General features: G+C 40.5%; 1 protein-coding gene and 1 long non-coding RNA gene across 2 annotated transcripts; both read right to left on the bottom strand.

Moving 5' to 3' along the window:
• Positions 1-4,200: 4,200 nt before the first annotated feature.
• On the bottom strand, positions 4,201-10,276 carry LOC111545310. The gene is made up of 4 exons (XR_002732393.2): positions 10,050-10,276; positions 7,879-7,944; positions 5,891-6,270; positions 4,201-5,452 (listed from the first exon to the last, which is right to left on the bottom strand). It is a non-coding gene; the product is annotated as an uncharacterized LOC111545310 (long non-coding RNA).
• Positions 10,277-11,025: 749 nt separating this feature from the next.
• Positions 11,026-11,988, bottom strand: LOC111545307 (olfactory receptor 2C3). Its single transcript, XM_023216264.2, has one exon. The coding sequence runs from the start codon at positions 11,986-11,988 to the stop codon at positions 11,026-11,028; it is 963 nt and encodes a 320-aa protein (XP_023072032.1).
• Positions 11,989-23,066: the final 11,078 nt, after the last annotated feature.

Here is a 23,066-nt window from a genome sequence, read left to right as displayed (position 1 = left end):
CTGTTGCCTGTCCCCTCAGGCCCTAAGCAGGTAACATGTACCTGCGTAAGAGCAGTTTTCCTTTATATTTCAGGTTATATGCCACTTACAACATCAATTTAAAGAATGCGGCAAACATTTGTTATTCTAGGTTAGCATAAAATGGATTAGAAAATTTCACAGAGGACTATGCATGGTATAGTCAGTCAGTTGTGTGTATGTGTGTGTGAAATATGTTTCTTACACCGATAGAAAAGTTTGAAAGTCACTGCTTTAGAGCTTTAGAGAGTTTCTGTTGGAACAAGCTTCCAAGCAACCCATACGTCTGTACTAGAGGAAAATCTAGGAATATCACTTTAAGGAAACATAGGGTCGTGTGTAGCAAGATACGGATTCGAAGAGTGTGTAGAGCAAGGAAATCATAGCTGCTTAGAATGGGAAGGTTTGCCAGGATAAATGATGATGATATGTTGACAGTGATAATGTTAATCATGCTAATTATGATAAAAATGAAACTATTTTTTCAACTCATGCATTTTCACCTTTTGACAGTTATGAAGTAGGAACATTTTAAGATCTAGTGGCAAGTCATAGTTTTTACTTCATATTTTCCTTTAAAATTTACACTAAAAAACAAAGGTGAGCTTCTCTGATTACTCTAAAAATAAATGAAATTGCAAATATTTCCATGAACTACTTATGCTTAGTTCCTGTAATGGCTAGTTTTGTGTCAACGTGACTAGATTGTAGTACCCAGATACTTGGTCAAATACCAGTCCGAGTGTGGCTGTGAAAGTATTTTTTTCAGATGACATTAACATTTAGATCAGTAGACTTTGAGTAAAGTAGATTACCCTCCATGATGTGGATGGGCCTGATCCAATTCAGTAGAAGGCCTTAAGAGAAAACAGACTGAGGTCCTACAAGGAAGGAAGAGTTCTTACATCTGCTTTCAAGCTATAGCTGTAACATCAACTTTTCTTGGAGTCTCCAGCCTGCCCTGAAGAGTTCTGATTTGTCAACCCCCACAGTTGAGTTAGCTGGTTTCTTCGAATAAGTACCTTCACCTCTTCACACACACACACACACACACACACACACACACACACACACACACACACTCCCCCACACTCCTTCTGTTGATTCTGTTTCTCTGGAGAGCCCTGACTAATGCAGTTGTACTACAAACTTCCCAGAAGTTACAGAAAATAAAGCACATCTTGATCAAATTTGGATACGTTTTTGCCTTTCTTTAAAGCCCCTAAACTCTTTAGGTTAATGCATAGTTTTCAGATTTCGTTTCTCATGTTCAAATAGCTGTTTCTTCAAGCAGGACAATCTTATATTTTCAGTTCAGATTTCCCCATTGGATTATTAGAGGTTAAAAAAATTATGGACATTGCAAAAGGAAAAGGGGAAACCAACTTATGTCTATACTACTTTATCTTCTGATTTCTGAAAGGGAAAAGAAGTTTGTTGCAATCTTTCTTTTTCTGTGTTTCTTATTAAGCCTCTGAATTTTTCACTACTTTGTCTTATAGTTTTAGTATGCTTAGCCTGGTGTGTACATTGCCTCTGGCACTACACCACATGCATTTAGTGTGGGCCTATATAAACTTAGTCAAGCAACTGTGTTAGAAAAAAAATTTTATTCTGTGGTGAAATAAATCTTTTAGATTTTGAATTTATATTCTTCCTTTTTTTTTTTTTTTGCAAGGAGAAAATCCTATAGGCACCTTTCTAACCATCCACCCAACTAGGAATTGGGAATACAAAAAAATTAATAATCCACTCAATTTTTATATACCTGCACTATTAATTATAACAGGATTGATGAGACTGTTACAAGGTTGTAAGCATTTTCAACTGTTTAAGAAAAACATAATGTATAACTTTTAATGAGAATTTTTTCTGAGTGCTCTAACATATACAGCTTCACATTGCTAACACTCAGTCTAGTTTTAGAAAATATATATGAAATCCTCTGTATTGTATCAAAAATGTTTATCATTTTTAGTAAATAAATGTAGAGATTACTACAAGATACGGAATAAGAATGAGTAGCTGAATATTTCAATAGTTCTATGTAGCCATTCTCTAAGCATACTTCTTTGCTTTCTAAACGAAAGGAAATCATTAAACAAATCTTCCTACTCAAAGGCTTTTGTGTGGACAGTCTTCTCAAGGTTTGCTGTTAAATACGATTCAACTGTGGATGTGGTTCCAAACAGAATCGTTTTATTCCATATAACTTCACTACCCTTTGGCTTTGTTTTCTTTTCTTAATATCAGAAACTTGGTCTAAATAATGATTAATTTGATAACGATGATTTTGGCAAAAATGCCAATGTTGATGATGCTGAGGATGAAGTAACAATCTTTCTATATGCGGAGATTATATATTTTCTTGTTTTCTTTATCCTTCTCCTTTGATAGCCCAAATCTCTTCATTTTCTGGACCTTAAATTAAGGAAACTCATGGGCAATCGGAATAAAAACCCCAAGGGGGTAGTATTGTCTTGTGATCTAAGCAAGGACCAAGTGACCTTTCCCAGGGACTAAGAGGAAGCTGATGGTTGTCACATCTCAGTTCATTTTATTCATATAGAGAAGGAGTTGGCAATTGAAGAAGCTCCATCTACTGTTTGTCAGTAGCTCTTGCTCTGCAGTTTGGGGTTGGCAACCTCCTACAGAACAGATGTCCTGTCAACCTATATACACTTTATCTCCTTTGAACCACTGTAGTTTTGATCTCTGTTACAGCAGTGTAATAATCAAGACCTATATGAAGAAAACTGGAAATCTTTCCTAAAGGAATAAAAGATCTACATACATATATAGACAGGCATAATTCCTAACATTCATTGAGGTTTTACTGTGCTAGTCACTGTATTGAGTACCAATTTCTCGTTACTTAATTCTCTACAGAAACCCTTCAAGACTGGTGTTTTTGCCACCCTTTACAGATAAAGGCAGCAGGGTTCAGAGAGATGGGTTTATTGACCAAGGACTCATAGTCAAGTGAGGCATCAGGACCCATGGCAAGTGCTTACTCAATGACATGATCCCACCCCCGTGCTTCATTATCCACATGGAAGTCTTGGTCCTGCAAACGTGGTAAATTTTCCAGACGTTAACTTAAAAATGTGGTTCAATACTAACCACAGTCCCAATAAGATACTCTTTTGGGTTAGGAGGAAACTAGTTGTGACTTTAACCTGGTAGAGCAGAATATAGTGGCAATCATGAAAAGTCTAAATTAGAAAAATAGATAACGATTGATGCCTTGTTCTACTAGATGACAAAATATACTATACATCAACAGCTATTAAAAGTGTGTTACAAATGTGGATTAATGAAATAAAATAAATGAATAAATATTAATAGAATTGATATTCCTGAAACAAATTTGCGCACATGAAATTTTGAATATGGTAAAGATATAATTTGAAGCTAATAACAAAAATACAGCTAGTGAAATAAATTGTTTTGGGACTATTGACTGAACATTTGGAAAATAATAACATCTGTCTTACACGCGCACACACACACACACTCTCTCTCTCTCTCTGCAGATGCAGCAAATTGAAAACCTAAACATAAAACAGAAACTCATAAAACGAGAAGATAAATACAATCTGGAAGATCAGAGGCCATTTCTAAGTATAACTCCAGGCATAAAGGCTTATCATGCCCTTTACTTCTTTCAAATAGTCTGAAAATATGAAATTCCATGTGTCTAGGACCTCTAAGACATTTATTATCTGGGCCTGAGGGATCTCTCAGACCTCACTTCCTGCCATTCTTTCCCTTACTCCCTTTCAGCCACAACAGCCTTTCAACACATGAAGCCCTTCCTCTTCCAAAGCCTTGATACTGGCTACTCCCTCCCCTTGGGATGCCCTCCATACTCATGCTGTGTGACTTCCTCCTTCATTTCAGGGGAGAACTCAAATGGCAGCCCCTAGACCTCATGTCACCTTCTCCAGGCTCACCCTGCATGGCAGTTGATCATATCTCTTCTTAACCGACATTCTCATTTGCTTCCTTTGTTGATGAGTATTCTCTCTTCTTGGAACGTTTGCATCCCATGAAAGCAGGGATATCAGTTATTTATTCCTGCATATTCAGCCTTCAGTACAGGCCACATACATAAATGATGTTTAAATAATAATTCATGTCTTTGAAAGAAATAGTGAACAGTTCCACAACTAGAAGGCATAAAGGCATGATTGATAGAGTTTAATACATATAACATTTAAAACTTTTGTACCACAAAGGAAACAAACAAAACATAGCAAAAGGATAAATGTCCCACTAGAAAAACGATTCAACACTTATATGATGACAAAGATGTATAGAATTATATGTCAACTACCACTACAAATCAGTAAGCAAAAGTATAAAACAATGAAAATGTAAGAAAAAACAATTTATTGAAGAAATGCAAATAGCCCCCAAACATACCAGAAGATGTTAAACATCACTAATGATTAAATCAGTGCCAAATAAAATGATACTGAGGTAAGATAAGTAAAACTAAAGTTACTGACAAAATCAAATGTTAGTGAAATTGTGAGAATATATGCTTTTGTATACATTATTGGCAAAAGTATGAATTTGGTCTCTGAAGGGAAATTTAAATATGTCCACATAATGTCAACATATTCTCTAAGGACAAAACAAACTGAAGTGCTTTTTCTATTCTCTCACTCAACAATCAACACAGAATACTTCTGTGACTAAAGGTGATGAGGTTAAGCCCATACACCAAGCAAACAATCAATCCTGTGGCAGACACCAGCTGGGTGTCCTTCAATTCAGTTTTGACACTATCTACCTGGAAATAATGCCAGGTCTGCAGGGTGATGGCTAAGTCTCAGAAGACATCTCCCCATTTCCAATACCAATTATAAGCCTCAAGTTCTTTTTACCTGCGCATCTGACCAGTCAATCAGCTATAAGTCTGGGTTACCACAGCCCCTTTCTTGGGTTTGATTAATTTGCTAGAGCAGCCCACAGAACTCATGGAGGCGTCTACATTTAGCAGTTTATTGTAAAGGATATTGCAAGAGATACAGATGATGAGATGCATAGGGTGAGGTATAGGGAAAGGGTGTGGAACTTCCAAGTTCTCTCCAGGTTCACCACCTTCCAGGAATCCCCATGTGTTCAGCTGTCTGGAAGCCCTCTGAACCCAGTCCTTGAGGGTTTTTATGGAGGCTTCATTCTGTAGGCATGACTGATTAAATCACTGGCCATTGGTGATCTGCTTAACATTCATCCCTTCTCCCCTCCACGGAGGTTGGGGGCTGGGTCTGACTATCTTAATCCTCTAATTCTGCCTTGGTCTGTCAGGTGTCCAGCTCCTATCCTGAAGCTGCCTAGGGACTACCAGCCATTTGTCAACTCATTAACATACAAGTACCACTTTAAGGAATCTAAGGAGTTTAGTAGTTGTATGCCAGGAAACCTGTTGAAGACCAAATATACACTTCAGAGTATTACACATGTGAATACCGTTTGATTTTTTTATTCTAAAATGTATCTTGAGCTACTAGTCAAGTTTGCAAGGATTTCAATACACATGAACTTATTGTAGCTTTGTTTGTAATAATGAAAATGAGAAAATTCCATGGTCATTAAGTCTGAAATATACATGTGCACAGCATATGTTGAGATTAGAAAATATCTGTGATCTATTAAGTGAATTTATTTGCCAAGAAATCTTGAGCATGCTATTCTCTGGGTTGGTTTCTCAATTCTTGCATTCCTTTCTTACCATGAGAAGCTTGCCATGTTGAGGGTGATTATAATTTTTAAAGTTTATATTTTTACTGTATTTGACTCACAACACTTGACCTAAAGTTCTGACAGAAGCTGGAAGATAAACTGGTGTGTGAGAAATTACCTTAGTCTGGGTGTTTCCAAGGCAGAAGCTGTGTCTAGTGCACATGTTCTGTGATCTCAAAGAGCAGGAAAGGGCAAGGACAAAGAGGGTTTGGCCATGACCAAGGGTGACTGGTGCTCCATCCTTCTGGAACCTGGGAACTTTGTGAAATGCATCTTACTTCAGGAAGTGTGTCTCCACTGGCTTACATCCCCATAGTCAGTGTGGCCTGGGTCCTTCACTCTCCACATTTCTCAGCTGTTCATGCTCTGGTGATGCATGACCCTCACAGTGGGCAGCATGGGAGGAAACCCAAACATGAAGTAGAGGGTTCACAGAGCAGGTTTGGGATGATCCAGGTTTTGTATCCTTCTGTGAGAAGCCATCAAAGCCTATGGTTGCTGCAAGAGGAATAAAGGAAAAGATGGAGCCTAGAAAATTCTGACATATTAGGCTGAAAAGGGACCTGGCATCGAAAGACAAGTCGTATCCAATATGGCATGTAAGCATTTTCCTCTTTATTTACTATGATTTAAATCTAAGTAAGATGGGACTTCCCTCTATTTAGAAGGGTCTTTCACTTTCTTTCAGGATTTACTGCCTCAAGATGGCTATGTTGGAAGATTCCAAGAGTTCTACTGGATGTGGAGCCAGAAATTGTGTGGGAATGCCTGGTGTTTCTTTCAGTTCTTCTTGGATACCAATCTGAGGCACAAATCACATTTCAAGTGTATTTCCTTGGGTTCTGGAGAGGATGTCTTCATTTTCTGTTAAGCATTTAGGGAGCAGTTGGGTGAGCACATGACCAATCAGCCTGAGCATTTAAGGCAGTTGGAGGAAAGTGTGAGTTATGGTCATTGTTCTCCTCTGTGCCAAACAGGGGCTGATGGATGGTCAGGGCAGAGCCCAGTGCTGTCCTCATGGTTCTGGGAGGGTCTATGTTGTCTGCTATCCCCACATAAACTGATGAGGACCTGCACTCCTGTCCTGAGTTGACACCCAGCATTGAGGTCAGGAAGATGACAGATATTTGGGGGTAACAGGTCCCAGAGGATCCTTCTGTCACTTCCTTATTGCTTTCTCTGGAGGTTCTAAAAACTTGACTACTGAGCTTAAACAAAGCCATGAACTGGCAGAGGAAAATTACAGTGCATCCAAACTCCAGAGATTTTTAATTAATCTTTTCAAGAGGTTAGGGAAAGTTTTTAGTATTCAGATTGAAGTTTTTCTTCAGATCTTGAATGTTTGAACATTTTTTATTTTAGCTTTTAGTGGACCTATAATAACTGTACCTATTTCTGGAGTAAACAGTGATGTCTGGATATACATAATGTATAGTGATCAGATAAGTGTAATTAGAATATCCATCATCTCAAACATTTATCGTTTCTTTGTGCTGGGAACATTCAATATCCTCCTTCTAGCTGTTTGAAAATACAGAATATATTATTGTTATGGTCATCCCACAGTGGTATAGAACACTAGAACTTACTCCTCCAATGGAGCTATAATTTTGTATCCTTTAACAAATCTCTTCTCATTCCCCCACCACTGCTATCCATTCCCAGCCTCAAGTATCCTCTGTTCTACTTATTTCTATGGGATCAAATTTTTTTTTAGCTTTCACATATGAATGAGAAATGCAGTATTTAACTTTCTTAAAAATTTTATCTGATACTTTAAAAGTTATTATTTCCCCCATTTGTTTCTGTTTCTTCAGTCTTTGGGTTCTAAACTGAGTAATAAATGTCAATAACTTGATTTCCTGCCTTCTCGACTCATACTAATGTTATATGTCTCTGACTCCTAGACTACCTGCTCTCTGCTTTTTCGCTTCCCCTTCCCCCACCCCAAAGCCCCTAAAATTGTATAATTATTTTTTAAATTTCATTTTAGTTTGTTTTTAATTCACAAACAACAATTGTACATACTTATGGGGTACAGTATGATGTTTTGATACATGTATACTTATGTAATGATCAAATCAAGGTAATTAACATATCCATTACCTCAAACACTTGTCATTTCTTTGTAGTGAGAGCATTCAAAATCCTCGCTTCACAACATGGATGAACCTAGAAGACACTGTGTTAAGTGAAATAAGCCAAACACAAAGGGACAAATCCTGCATGATCTCACTCATATTTCATGGTTAGCCAACTATTAAAGAAGGAAAAAGCATGGGCCAGTTTACAAATGAATCTGCATTTTACACCAGCAACAGAAAGAAGCAAATAGCATTATACCACAGTACCCCTCCAGGTGGTGCCGAAAGATGGTGAGGAAGGGAAACTTGCCAGTGGTCAAACTACAGGCAGTTTAGCTGGTTGTTAATTTTTATAGAAGGAGACGGGCACAGAAGTTTGGATATGCACTGATTTAGGAGCATTGGATAACAGGTTATTTTGGTGAGAGATTTGTGAAGAACAAGGCTGGAAAATTAATGGCAGGCAAATATGGAGAAGAGGACATTGAAGAATTTCTTGTAAAGTGCACAGATCATGAAGATATCTGTCTTACATAAATGCCCATGGAGAGGGCATCCACTGCAGAGATGGATCTTGAAATCCATCTGTGGTAGATATGATGACTCATCTAGTAGATAATCAGTCAGTCTCTTTTGCCAGCAGGCTTGCTCACTGGGCCTATGAGAAATTGCACATGGAAGCAGGGATGGCAACTATGAATGGGCTCAGCATTATGACATTTCTCTCACCAAGGTTAGCATGTAATTTGGCACTATTTCCAGGCGTCTGGCTGGACTACTAGCGTAGTGATTACTTTGGACTCTTTTGAGCATAGAATAAGCAATGTTAGTCTTTATAGGGACAGAATAATATTCTGGGGACTGTTTTGTCTTCCATGCCCCCACCATTTACATAATGAACAAAGCCTTAACCATCACCATGGCATCCCCTGCAATATCACCTGTAACCAGGAAACATATTTCACAGCCAAAGGGGTGTGGCAATAGAATCGCCCTTGGAATTCATGATTCTTACTTCATACCTCAATATTCAGAAGCAGTGGGCTTGACTGAATGATGGAATGGGCTTTATTGAATGATGGAATGGCCTGCTGAAGGTTTAGTTATTGAAGCTGAGAAACAATACTGTGTAAATAAGGACTACTTTCCTACACGGTGCAGAGTATGCCCTAAACCTGCAGCCACCGTAACCTGATACATGAGTCCAGAAACCAACAAGACATGAGAGTGTCTTGTAAGTGATGCCTAATAATCCAATTGAAGAATTCTGCTTCACTTCACTGAAAGTTTGGGTTTGGTGTGATGGTTAATTTGATGTATCAACTTGGTTGGGCTATGGTGCCCATTTTTTGTTCAAACACCAGCCTAGGTGTTATTGTGAAGGGTTTATATTTGTTTGTTTTTGTTTGTTTTGATGCGATTAACATTTAAGTCAGACTTTTAGTAAAGCAGATTACCCTTTATAATGTGAGTGGGCCTCATCGGAGCAGTTGAAAGCCTTAAGAGCAAAGACTGACCTGCTTCCAAAAAGAGGGAATTTTGCCTCCAGACTTTGAACTCAAGCTGCAACATCAACCGCTGTCAAAATTTACAGCCTGCTGGCTTGCCCTGAAAATTTCAGACTTGCCAGTTCCCTAAATTATGTGCCCATTTCTTAACTCTTGATCTCTCTCACTCTTTTTTTCTCTCTCCCGTGTGTGTGTGTGTGTGTGTGTGTATTTGTGTATATATTCTCTTTTACACATATTTTTGGTTCTGTTTCTCTGGAAAACCCTGACTAATACAGTGAATTGGAAGATCCTAGTACCAAAGTAGACTACTTTCATGAGAGAATATAGAGAGTCATAGTTCCTTATATTAAAAACTAAATATATATATAGAGAGAGGTGAACTCTATTGATAGGTTACTCTATTGACAGAAGTTCTTTAACATCTCAAAAGACTAGCTGTTGTAAATTAGGACTCTTTTGTCCTTTAGATACACGTATACACAGATAAGTAAAAGAAAATGCACAATCATAATAAACAATGGTGAATCTCGCCTCACTGTTAGCACAGGGGCTTAGAGCTCTCTGCACCTCTCATCACCTCCTTCCTTGAACTAGTCCACAAACACCATGCCATCCCGCCACAAAATAACATTTCCTATGAATTTTAACAAAAAGTTATTTACAAAATATGTCATTTTACTACCTCTAATTTTAACATATATCAGGTACTTCGGAACATCTAGAAGGAACAGACATTTCAAAAAAGCTTAGCGTTGTCAACTCTATACAGAAGAAATAAAATGCACACAAAATAATGGATAGAATATGAAAATGTCTTGGAAATATGACCCGTCAGGACTAGGTAGGTCTCGCCTAACTGCGACAAAAAGGTCGCCCAGAGTGTGGACCTGCCGGCTCCGTGGCCTAAACGGGCAGCCGAGCCCGCGCCCCTGGATCGCCTTCCTCGCCCTCCAGAGCCTAACGGTTTCCGGGCGCATTTGGGCGGCGCCATGTTTCCTCCCTGTTACCGCCGCCACCCAAAGGCGCTGAATCCCTGCAGCTCGGCGCGATCTTGGTCTGGGCCGGTAGGGTTGGACCGGGAGACCAAGGCTGGGGGAGGCCGCCGCTGTCATCAGGTCCCCGAGGTGGGGTAGGAAGAAGTTCACCGCCCTGAAGGCCTGGGCCGGGCCGGGGAGCCACAGCGAGGGCTCCGGAGCCTGCAAGGCGGAGGCCGCGGCCTGTCCTGGGACCAGCTCACCCCAGGCTCAGAGCCCAGGGCTGGGAGGGCTCCAGGGGCGCGGGGAACAGGTCGGCTCCGGTCTCCCCGCGCACTCTCAGCATCGTCGAAGTTTATTATCCACGGAGCATCCTGGAATCCACCCGATTCGGATACTGAGGAACAGCTGTGTAACAACGCAGAGTTTACAAAACAAGATGACAGTCAACATGTGTATATATAGCAAAAACCAACAATGACAATTTAACAAAACTACGGTAATTAACAAACAATAAATGTATTTTCTTGGTCTGGAAATAGTGTGAGCACACTCCTTTCAGATTTCCATGTACCTTGAGCTCAAACAATATTGGAAGAAAAACGACATCCCAAGTGTCCCGTCCTCCAAGGTCAGTTTGCTCTATGTAAACCTGATCTTCCTTCTCAGAAGGAACTGGAGTCTCTAAATTTGGGCCCGCTTGCCTGCAGAGCCACAGCAGTTTTCTAACACAGTGTGCCGGAGGGCGCTCTTCACCTCTGTGTTCCTCAGGGTGTAAATAAATGGGTTCAGCGCAGGAGTGACTACGGTGTAGAAGAGAGCTATGAACTTGCCCTGCTCATGGGAGGTGCTCTTGGCTGGCTGGAGATACATGAAGATGATGCTTCCATAAAACAGAGACACCACGGCCACGTGGGAAGAACAGGTGTTGAGTGCCTTTCTCCGCCCTTCTGCTGACCTGATCTTTAACACGGCCCGGGCAATATGGCCGTAAGAGACCAGGATGAGCCCCAGAGGGAAGACAACAAGGACAAAGCTGGCCAGGTACATCTCTATCTCATTGAGGCTGATATCCACACAAGCCAGTTGCATGATGAGGGGCATCTCACAAAAGAAGTGGTCGATGCGATTGTTCCCACACAGTGGTAGGAGCGTGGTGAGAGTGGAGCCCACCATGCTGGTGGTCAGACCTCCCAGCCAGGAGGCCAAAGCTAGCCCAAGGCAAAGCTGTGGATGCATAATGACAATGTAATGGAGTGGCCTGCAGATGGCAGCGTAGCGGTCATAGGACATGGTGGCCAGCAGGACACACTCGGTTGCCCCCAGCCAATGGGAGATATAGAACTGGACCACACACCCTCCATAGCTTATGGTTTTCTGTGGTCCCCAGAGGTTGGCCAGAAACTGTGGGACAATGCTCGTGGTGAAGCTGATGTCCAGGAAGGAGAGGTTGGCAAGAAAGAAGTACATAGGTGTGTGGAGGTGCACATCCATACGGGAGACCAGAATGATGATGCCATTGCCCAAGACCGATACCACGTAAAAACTCAAGACAACTATGAAGAGGACAGCTTCTAGTGAGGGTCGTGCAGAGAAGCCCAGGAGGACAAAGACTTCTGGAGAACTCACATTGGCTATTTCCATCATTGTATGCTGGGGGTGGGGCAAAAGGCCACCTGTGGGAAGAGCACAGGGCATATACCGGGCATGAGACAAGCAATTACATTAGTTAGCAAACATTAAAAGTAAATTTTATTTCGTTTTATCTTATTCTTTTTTAGAGACACAGTCTCACTGTGTTGCCCAGGCTAACTCCTGGGATCAAGCAATCCTCCCACCTCAACTTCCTCAGTAGGTGAGAATACAGGCATGCACTACCATGACTGGCTAAAAATAAATTTTATACCCATTGTTTTCAAAAGCAGCCACTCAACAGCTCTGTGGATGGCACTGCCTTACCTTCCTCACAGCCAACTTGGACTGTATAATAAAAGACTGGGGGGTGTTCACTGTCTGGGGAAAATGGACATTCATGCGAAATCCTTAGCACTGTTTTTTAAAAATTGAAATATTGTAGTAACAACATCTACATGCAACCTAAATGTTTAACAATAAAGGGTTAGTCAGGTAGAGAGTGGTCTTTCATGTGATGAACCACTGTACAGGCATTAAAATTGTGCCCTCTCAAATTCAACAATCATCTGCAATTTTTTTCTGTCATTAAGTATGTCCAGTTTTTTATCCCTCCTCACCACCTCTGCTACTACCACTCTGGCCCATCTTGCCATCATTTATCATCTGAATTTTCATCTAGTATTCTAACTCATGTCTCTGCTTCTCCTTTGCTCCCCTTCCAAGTACTCTCAAAAAAGTGTTGGGGCTCAGAAAATGATACCCCAACATGAAGGTCTCAGAAGCAAAAGTTTGTCTTTCTCCTGCCTTTTTGTCCCTGGCCCCTCTTTCTTACCCGAGGTTAGCCATAGAAATTCAAAGCCAGTCATAAAACCTAAAAATGTTATTCTAACTTTCCCTCCACCTTTCTATGTCAAAACCAGCCATAAACAAATTATCTGACCTACCTTACTGGATTGTAGATCATAAGACCTCCATTCCAGACAGGTCTTACTCCTTACCAAGAGAAAAGGAACACTGCTCAGAGAGGCCAAAAAGAACCTCACAGATGGGTCTTGCTGGGCTTCTTCACTCAGTCCATCAGCATTAGATCATGCCCTTCGTGTTCAATCGTGTTTCTACATGGCTGTCCAAATGTCTTTGAACCTAAGCATAAAAATGGGAAGTTTCTCCTGTATCTTTGGATCCTCATCTAAAGGCTCGTCTGTCATGTAAAACTATGATTAAATAAATGTGTATGTCTTTTCTCCTATGAATCTGCCTTTTGTCAGTTGATTTCTGTGAAACTTCAGAGGACAAAGGTGAAATTTTCCCTTACTCCTACAAAAGGAATCAGAGGATTACATTAAGACATATGATCATTGTCAGTCTGCTGCTCAACACCCTCATTGTCTTGGTACAAGGCTTGCAGCTGCAGTTTGCTATACTTACAGTGCTTTCTCCCCAAGACATCCACACACCCCCTTTCTCACCTTCTTCAGGTCATTTTTGAAAAGTCACCTTCTAACTGAGGCCCTCCCTCACTGTATTATGTAATATTGAAAACCCTTACAATTCCCTTCTTTCTCTTTCCTGAATTATTTTTATATACGGCGATAATCTTATAACAAATAAACTACTCTTATTTCTTTTTTCTGCTACCTGTCTCACTCCACTAGATCATAAATTCCATGGAGCCACAGTTTTGTATTGTTTACCTCTGGGTCCCCAGTGTCTAACCCAGTGTCTGATACACAGTAGTCCCTTAATATTCATGGACATGCATCGTGAAACAGGTTGCTAGAAAGGTTCTGTGGGGTGGAAGAGGCAGGACTAGAGTAATATGAAGGCAGAGTGGAAGGACTCAGCATAAACTTTCAGTGGTGTTGTCAGAAAAGAGCTCTTGGAACTGCCAGAGGCGTGCAGAAGGGTCTGGACTATCCTCTGCTTTTGTACAGTTGGAATAAAACAAACACAATTTAGCAGGGGCAGTGCATAAAGTCAGAAACTGGATAATTTCAGTGTGCTTCACATGTCCCTGAAGACCTCTGGGGTCCTTCTTTGCAAAAACATTAATTGTAGCCTGTATTTTAAAAAGAAGAATCAATTTATTATAGTTAGGATTCACCCAAATTTGGGGAACAGAGCAGCTGTGAACTTAACCGTCAGCCTTCTTAAAATCTTAGAGAGTAGAATTTCTCTATCCCTGTAACTGGAAGTCAATTAAACAAAATAGACATGAACAGACATGTGCATTCAGTTTTAAAAATACAGGTAGGTTTTCCATTGTGCATGTATAGAAATAAGGCTCAGAAAACTCCAGGCATTTGTTAAAATTCACATGTGGAAGCTGTCCCAATGCGGACTTACTGTATCAGAATACTGAGACAATCGTCTGGCCTGTGTATGGTGGGCCAGGGAAGCATTAATACTGTGGGAGAAGGCATCCTGGAGAATTCCAACCTCCTCCAAATCAGGGAGGCAAGCCGGGGGCGGTGGCTCATGCCAGTATTCCTAGTACTTTGGGAGGTTGAAGTGGGGGGAATCACTTGAGTTCAGGAGTTTGAGACCAGCTTGGGCAACATAGTGAGAGAGTGTCTTTACAAAAAAATAAAATAAAATGACCGAGTGTGGCTGTGTGTGTCTGTAGTCTCAGCTACTTGGGAGGTTGAGGCCAGAGGATGGCTTCAGCCCAGGAGATCAAGGCAGTAATGAGGCATGATTGTGCCACTGCACTCCAGCCTGAGCAATAGAGCAAGACCCTGTCTCAAAACAACAAACAAATCAGGGAGGTAGTTGAGACCTGTCAGAACATGGGTGTTTTCATCATATGAATGTGAGAGAGAAAAGATGAACTGGGATTGGGAGAGTTAGGTACAACTGAGTCATGACACAAAGTGGGTGTACTGTATATAGAGTCACCACTGATGAGCTGAAAAACAACAGGTTCAACTGACGACTGCATTATGACCTGTGGGTGTAAGTATTATGTCCCATCTGTGGAAAGATAAAAATTTTGTTGACTCACAGTTGATAACATGCAGAAAATGTATAAATGATGCTGAGAGAGGAACCACAAGGTCACTCATGAGGTAATAGTTTGGTAGAATTTTTGAGGAAAAAGAGATCTTTGTGGTGATCTGATCTACTTCTAGAAATGTTTAGCAACTTATCCAAAGCCCCAGGGCTGCTTAGTCATACTGGAGCTATACCAAAGATATTCAGATTCTTAGTACAAAAATAGTATTTTCAGTAAAGGAAGAGGTTTGCTTACCCACAGAGATTCACCAAAATTGTCACAATTACAAACTTACCTTTCAAAATGCAACCCTAACCCAAACACTGTGCCATTAAGACAAAGATAGCATACTGAAAGTTAAGGAAACGTCTTGCGTTCAAATTTTGTCTGAATTAACTAGGCAGTCACAAACTGTATCCCAGAACATAGGCAAGCTGCTAAAATATCAAAGGCCACATGAGAAAATCAGATCACTTAAATGGATCAGTGCTCATCAATTTTAATTGGAATTACCAGAAAGTCTGAGATCCCAGTTTATCTTAAATACCATAAAAAAGAATACAACAAACAAATGACAAAATCCAAAATGCCACTTACTAATGGTGAGCTAGCAACATCATCTCCATTTATGCAGGGTGGAAATGTTGTAAAATGGGCAATATTTTATTCAAAAGACTGATAACATTCATGAATTCAGTGCATGTGGCACTGAAAAAATAGGAGATTAGCCAAGGGATTTTAAAGCCCCGTAAATAATGGAAATCTCTAAGTCGGTGGTAGCAGACGTGTTAGATTCTGTTCAAATTCATGTCTAAAGGACACATTATTAAGTATTTAAATCACAATGGGATTGAACTAGAAGAAAGCACTTAAAATATTTTGTAAGAAAATTGATAATCAAAGGAGTGAGAATGGCTCATGGTGTTTCCAGAATGAGAAATTATATGCAGACCCCAAAGGGTGAAGTGTTACGTAAAGTCCTTATAATTCTAAGACATTGATTGTAACCCTGGAGCCTTCAGAAGGGAGCCTGCGGGTGATGGTATCTATCAGGGGAGTAAAAGTGGAGGGAAAAAAGCTTTTGGGATTTCTTTCCCTATTGGATAATTATAATTTCATTGTATTACACACATGGAATTGTTTCTTTTTTATGACTAGATTATTATTTTAGGTTTGCATACTGCCAAACTGCTTATGGAGCGTAAGAATCAAGTCTCTCTATCATGTAGTGGGGGGTATAGTCTGAGATATTTGCTCATTCTGTTAATTTTGATACATGCTACTATAGACTCTTTCACTAAAAAAAAAAAACATTGATTTTATTATTTGTGTATACCTCAGTGATGAGATAATGTTTTTCTTAATAAGTTAGATTTACCAATTTAGTTTTATTTTGGTAAAATACAAATAACACATAAATTTATCATTGTAACTATTTTAAGTGTGCAAGTCGGTGGAATTAAGTTCTTTCACAAGACTGTATCATCACCTCTATCAAGCATCAGAACTTTTTCATCACCTCAAATGGAAAACCTGTAGCCATCAAGCAGTCAGTCTTCATTTGCCAGCTCTCCCCAGCCCTGCCAACCACTAATCTGCTTTCTGTCTGTATGGATTTGCCTATTTTGGATATTACATATAAATGGACTTGTATCATACATGTTATTGTGTCTTGTTTCTTTCATTTAACATGGTATTTTCAAGGTTCATCTATGTTGTAACATGTATCAGTACTTCATTCTCTTTTAAAGAGGAATAATATTCCATTCTATGACTCTACCACCTTTTGTTTATTCATCTGTTGACAGACATTTGGATTTGTTGATGAACTTTTTTTTTTTTTTTTTTTTGAGACGGAGTCTTTGCTCTGTCACCCAGGCTGGAGTGCAGTGGCCAGATCTCAGCTCACTGCAAGCTCCGCCTCCCGGGTTCACGGCCTCAGCCTCCCGAGTAGCTGGGACTGCCTCAGCCTCCCGAGTAGCTGGGACTACAGGCGCCCGCTACCACACCCGGCTAATTTTTTGTATTTTTAGTAGAGACGGGGTTTCACCGTGTTAGCCAGGATGGTCTCGATCTCCTGACCTTGTGATCCACCCGTCTCGGCCTCCCAAAGTGCTGGGATTACAGGCGTGAGCCACCGCGCCCGGCCTGTTGATGAACATTTGAGTTGTTTCTACCTTTTGGCTATTGTGAATAGAGCTTCTATGAACATTCACTTACAAATTTTTGTTTGAACTCCGTTTCTAATTCTATTGGGTATACCCGGGAGTGGAATTGCTAGGTCTTATGGAAATTCTATGAGCAACTTACTATGGAACCAGCAAACTTTTCTGCTGCAGCTAAACCATCTTTACATTTCTACAAGCAATTTGTGTTCCAGTTTCTCCACATAATCACCAGCACTTGTTATTTTCCACTTTTTAGAATCTTTTATTTCCTTTATGTCCATTGTAGTGGATGCAAAGTGGCATCTCACTGTGGTTTTGATTTGTGTTTCCCTAGCAGCTAATAATGTTGTGCATTTTTTAATGTGCTTTTTGGCCACTTACCTGTCTTCTTTGGAAAAATCTCTATTCAAGTCTTTTGCCCATTTTTTGATTGGGTTATTTGTCTTTTTGTAAGTGTTCTTTATATACTCTGAATACTACACTCTTATGAAATATATGATTTGCAAATATTTTCTCTCATTCTGTATATTGTCTTTTAACTCTTTTGATAATGTTTTTTTGATGAACGAAAGTTTCTAATGTTGATGAAGTAATTTATCTATTTTTTTTTTTTGTTTTTGGTTTTCATGTCATATTTAACAAAACAGTGAGACTTCCAAGGTCATGAAAATGTACTTCTATAATTACTTCTAAGGGTTTTATAATTTTTTGCTCTTTCATTTAGGCTTTTGATATGTTTTGAATTACTTTTTTGTATATGTTGTAATGTAGGGTCCAACTTCATTCTTTAGCAGGTGTCTATCCAGTTGTGTTGAAAGGATTAAACTTTCTCTATTGACACCCTTATCACAAATCAAGTGACATAGACCCATAGATGTATGTTAGTTAGTATCTAGTTTAATGGGTCCAAATACGAACCATATTCTGAAGACTCTGAATTATATTCCTGGCCAGCACCTCTATGCCAAACTTCAGATTCATATATCTACCTATACTACAGCTTCATTTGATGGTGTTATGAACCGAATTGTGCCCTACACCCATTCATATGCTGAAACCATAACCCCCAATGTGACTATATTTGGAGATAGGGCCCTTAAGGAGATAATTATGAGTAAATGTGTTTATAAGAGTGGTAGCCTAATGTCATAAGATTGGAATCCTTATTAAAAGAGGAAGAAATACTAGCTGTCTTCCCTCCCTCCCTACCCCACTCTCTCCCTTTCCACACATGCACAGAGGAAAGGCCAGATGAGGACGCAGCAAGCAGGCAGATGGCTACGATCTGGAAGAGAAGCCTCATCAGAAACCAACCCTGAGGGCATCTTGATCTTGGACTTCCAACCTCCAGAACTGTGAGAAAATACATTTCTGTTGTTTGCCACCACCCAGTTTGTAGTATTTTGTTTTGATATCCTGACCTGCCTAATACAGATGGCTAATGTGAAGCTCCAATGCAACACTTTAGAAAATGAACCCTGTTGTACACCTGACCTCCTCCAGCTGCAGGCTCCTCTTGTCAGTTAATGACAACTCTGTTCTTCCATTTGCTTAGTCCAGAAGCTTGGAGTCCATGTGGTTCCAAACCAGGTCTGTTCTGCCCATGGCACAGTATGCCAATCACTGAAACGAGTTTTGCGGCAGAGAATGAGTTTATTTATGAGGCAGTCAAGTGAGAAAGCAGGAGAACAGGTCTCAAATCAATCTCCCTGAAAATGGAATTTTAGGGATATTTATGGGATAGAGGAGTGAGGTGGTCCCAGGTATAAGAAAATGTGATTGGGGTAGGAAAAAAGATACTGAGATAATCAATAATCAGTAATCTGCTCAAATATCATCAAACTTCATGGCTCTTCATAGCACACATGTTCACAAAATGGTGTCGTTAACATGATCTGAGGGTGGAGTTTTGGGCACTGTGACATCCAAAGGTCACCCATTGGACATTCATGCAGGTCCAGTTGGGGGCCAGTGGTTTCAGCTAGCTTGAACTGGACAAGAGTTGACCCTAGTTCCTGAAAAAGAACTTAAGCAGTCGTTACCACAGTGATCTAGACGTGAGAGATGTTATCTATAAGGAAACTGGTGGAAGTTTTATTATATATTGCTTAGCTGTGTGACCTTTAGCTGTGTAAATCTTAAAATAAACTAGATTTTAAGCAAGTGACCGGCTAAAAGCAAGCGACTAAAGCCAGTGAGGCAAGTTAAGTCTGGACCTAATCAAGGGAGCTCTCGGCCTCAAACATTGACCCCTCTCATTTCCACAACCTCTGTTCCTCACATCAAATCTGTCAGCAAATCCTATTGACTCTATGTTTAAAGATATCCAGATTACAATCATTTTTACAACAAATCACCCTGTCTCAGCTAGATTACCTGTATTAAAATCACAACCATTTTACTTGAAAATACTTCACTGACTTCCTACCTCACTCTGTAAATACACCATGTTGTTTCATAGTCCATGAGGTATCCACTGTCTGTGCCTTCCCCCTCCATACACATTACCTCTCTGATCCCACTTCCCACCACTTCTCCCATTCCTACCTCGACTGCAGCCTCACGGGCCTCCTTGTTCCTCAAACATGCCAGGCTCTCATTTGCCATGCTGCTTTTAGCTTTGCCGGTTCCTCTGCCTAGAATAGTTTCCATCTCTCTCTCTCTCTTTTTTTTAATACAGTGTCTCACACTGTTGCTTGGGGCTGGAGTGCAGTGGTCCGATCTCAGCTCACTGCAACCTCTGCCTCCTGGGATTACAGGCATGCGCCACCATGCCTGGGTAATCTTTTGTATTTGCAGTTGAGGTGGGGTTTCACCATGTTGGTCAGGCTAGTCTTGAGCTCCTGACCTCGTCATCCACCCGCCTCAGCCTCCCAAAGTGCTGAGATTACAGGCTTGAGCCACCATGCCCAGCCAAAAACATTCTTATAATGCAACAAATTCCAAAATTGCTTTGCCGAAAAGATGAGGTTCTCATTGACTTAACTGAGACTTAAAGTAAAAATGCTGATCTGCAGTCTGGGAAGATATACAGGGATTTTGTATCCTGTAGTAAATGTTGCATCTTTCCCACTGAGAACCTTTTCAATCACATTCATCCTGAGAAATCACAGTCTCATGACCATCACCACAAGCTCAATACGAATCACCCAAACCGGATCCTTCACTGTCCTGAATCCATTTCCCGGAACATGATGCTATGGATTAGTATTTTTTTTTTTTTTTTTTTTTTTTTTTTTTTTGAGACTGAGTCTTGCTCTGTCGCCCAGGCTGGAGTGCAGTAGCGTGACCTCTGCTCATGGCAAGCTCCGCCTCTCGGGTTCAAACAATTCTCCTGCCTCAGCGTCCCGAGTAGCTGGGACTACAGGCACCTGCCACCACGCCTGGCTAACTTTTTGTGTTTTTAGTAGAGATGGGGTTTCACCATGTTAGCAAGGATGGTCTCGATCTCCTGACCTCATGATCCGCCTGCCTCGGCCTCCCAAAGTGCTGGGATTACAGGCGTGAGCCACCGTGCCCAGCCAAAAATGGTCTTTAAAACTGTATTTAATGGCATGAAAACACTTATGTGCAAAGGATGATCCTATTTTTGGAAATTTTTAAATCAGCGGGTGCATGTTTGTTTTCACAAAGCAAAGATGATAAATGTGTGCATCAGAATTCACAAGGGGGCTGGATGTGGTGGCTCAAGCCTGTAATCCCAGCACTTTGGGAGATCAAGGCAGGAGGATCGCTTCAGCTCAGGGGTTTGAGACCAGCCTGGACAACATAAAAGGCCTTGCCTCTACTAAAATAAAATAAATAAATTAATAAATAAAAAGATTAGCCTAGTGTGATGCACACACCTGTACTCCCAGCTACTTGGTGGATGAGGAGGGAGGATCGCTTGAGTCTGGGAGGTACAGGCTGCAGCTGAGCCCTGATCATGGCACTGTACTCCAGCCTGGGCAACAGAACAAGACCCTGTCTCAAAAAGAAAAACAAACAAAAAAGCACAAGAAGGTAGTTGAGGGTAGTAGGATTCTGGGTTATTTAAATATTTTATTTTTTCTTATTTGTACTTAATTTTCTACATGGCACTGAGAATCTAAATCAAGCTGAATACTGTGCATGTCTTTGTTCTCAAACAGCAGCCATGGCCATAATAATAAGCAGAATAGCTATGGCTTACTAAGACTCCCTTTCACGTAGCTCCTATCCATTCTACAGATGGAGAACGTGAATTCCAGGAGATTTGTTTACCAGACCAATTTATCCTAGGATGGGACAGAATGGGAGTTAGTGCTGAAAAAATGGAAACCTTTTGTGTTATCACATTTCTGTCATTCGGTGCCTAAAAACTAACATGGACCTACTTGAGCATTTGAGGATTAATGCGCTTATTTGTGAGTAATCAGATAAGAGAAACAAAGGTTTATTTCAGTAACTCTCAAATTTTAGTAGGAAACAGGAGGACTCCACCCCCGAGAGTTTCTGATTCAGCAGGTTTGGAACTTGAGAATTTGCATTTCTAAGTTCTCAGTGATGCCCGTGTTTCTGGTCAAGGACCAGCAATGGTGGTACACGCTTCTTAGTGCCTTTACTGGTCCATGGATTGGCTGGGGTGGCATCACCTGGAAACTTGTTAGAAAGGCAGAATATTGATCCCAGTTTGAAAGAGTCAGAATCTGCATTTTAACAGGATCCTCAGGTGATTTGCTTACAAGAGAAAGTTTGGGAAGCAGCACTTTGGTACATAGGTTGTCAAATACGAATTAGATAAATCATAAATCTGAAATGGGGTGTGTGACTTTCCTGCTTGTAATATATTTTTCTCATGTTTATGATTGATAAATAAATAATACAAAACTTATAAATAATTATAAAGCACTCCAGACCCCTGAGTTCTGCTGCTGGTTAACAGTCAATTAAATTTCCTCAGTCCTGATTTCCTCATTGGGATAAAAAAAGAGTTGGAATAGGTGAGCATATAGTTTCTGATTTCAGCAAATAGATTTTGTACTGAAGCTGAAGAAAATCAACCACCTGTGGTGTAAATCCTTCGGCAGGAGACATCATGAATAAGCGATTTCAGTCTCCTGACAGCCACGGCTCAGAGTCAGCTGTTAGCTAATCTCCTGCCGCTGATATTGTGGCCTTGAAATTATCACTAGAACCAGCTTGTGCTTTGTGGCTCTGGTGGGCAGCGTAGGGGAGGAAGTGGGGGACCAGATGCTGGCAACAGGTCTTCCAGGCCCTGCATTTTCCCCATTGTCATGTTAGTCTTTGAGTTGACAACCAGAACAACGGCTTCTTAACCTACCCCAAATAATTTTGATAACCTTCTATTCTCATCCTTTTTTTCCCCTTTTTCTTTCCCATCTTGTCTTTGGAAGTATCAGATCTCTGAGGAAAGGCTATTGACATTTGATCTGATTATCATTGCCGGAGCCACAAAGAGAAATTTTATTTCTAATGTTGTTTTTTTTTGTTTTCCCCAAGAAGAGGCTTTCTGTTTGTATGTTTGGAAGAGGACAACATATTTGGAACCTTGAGATCTCAGATCTCCATAATGAACAGTTTGCCTAAGAAATCATGAATCCAGATTAATCATTTCTATTCCAACAAAAATGCAACTCTCTTATTGCCATTCTTGTGTAATCTTATTATTACGCTCATTTCAGAGGAACAGGGAAGTCCTTACCTTGTTTCGTCTTGCGATACCAGAATTTCCTTGAAAGCAAAGTGAACCTGGATAGATTCACTCTCATGTTTCAGCCTGATTTTTTTCCCACTGTATGTCCACATGTGTGTGTATGAGTGTGTGTGTGTGTGTGCATGCAGGCACTCACACGCACACTCACACTTTCCTTTCCGCCTCCCCTTTCGAGCTCTTCCTGCCTTCTCTATCATGCGCAGGCCCCTGGCAGCTCGTGGTTGGCAGGAGC

This window comes from Piliocolobus tephrosceles, chromosome 1 (genome assembly GCF_002776525.5).
Source record: "Piliocolobus tephrosceles isolate RC106 chromosome 1, ASM277652v3, whole genome shotgun sequence".
Classification (NCBI taxonomy): Eukaryota; Metazoa; Chordata; class Mammalia; order Primates; family Cercopithecidae; genus Piliocolobus; species Piliocolobus tephrosceles.
Note: the sequence above shows the minus strand (reverse complement) of the source record. Positions and strands in the feature narration are given on the sequence as shown.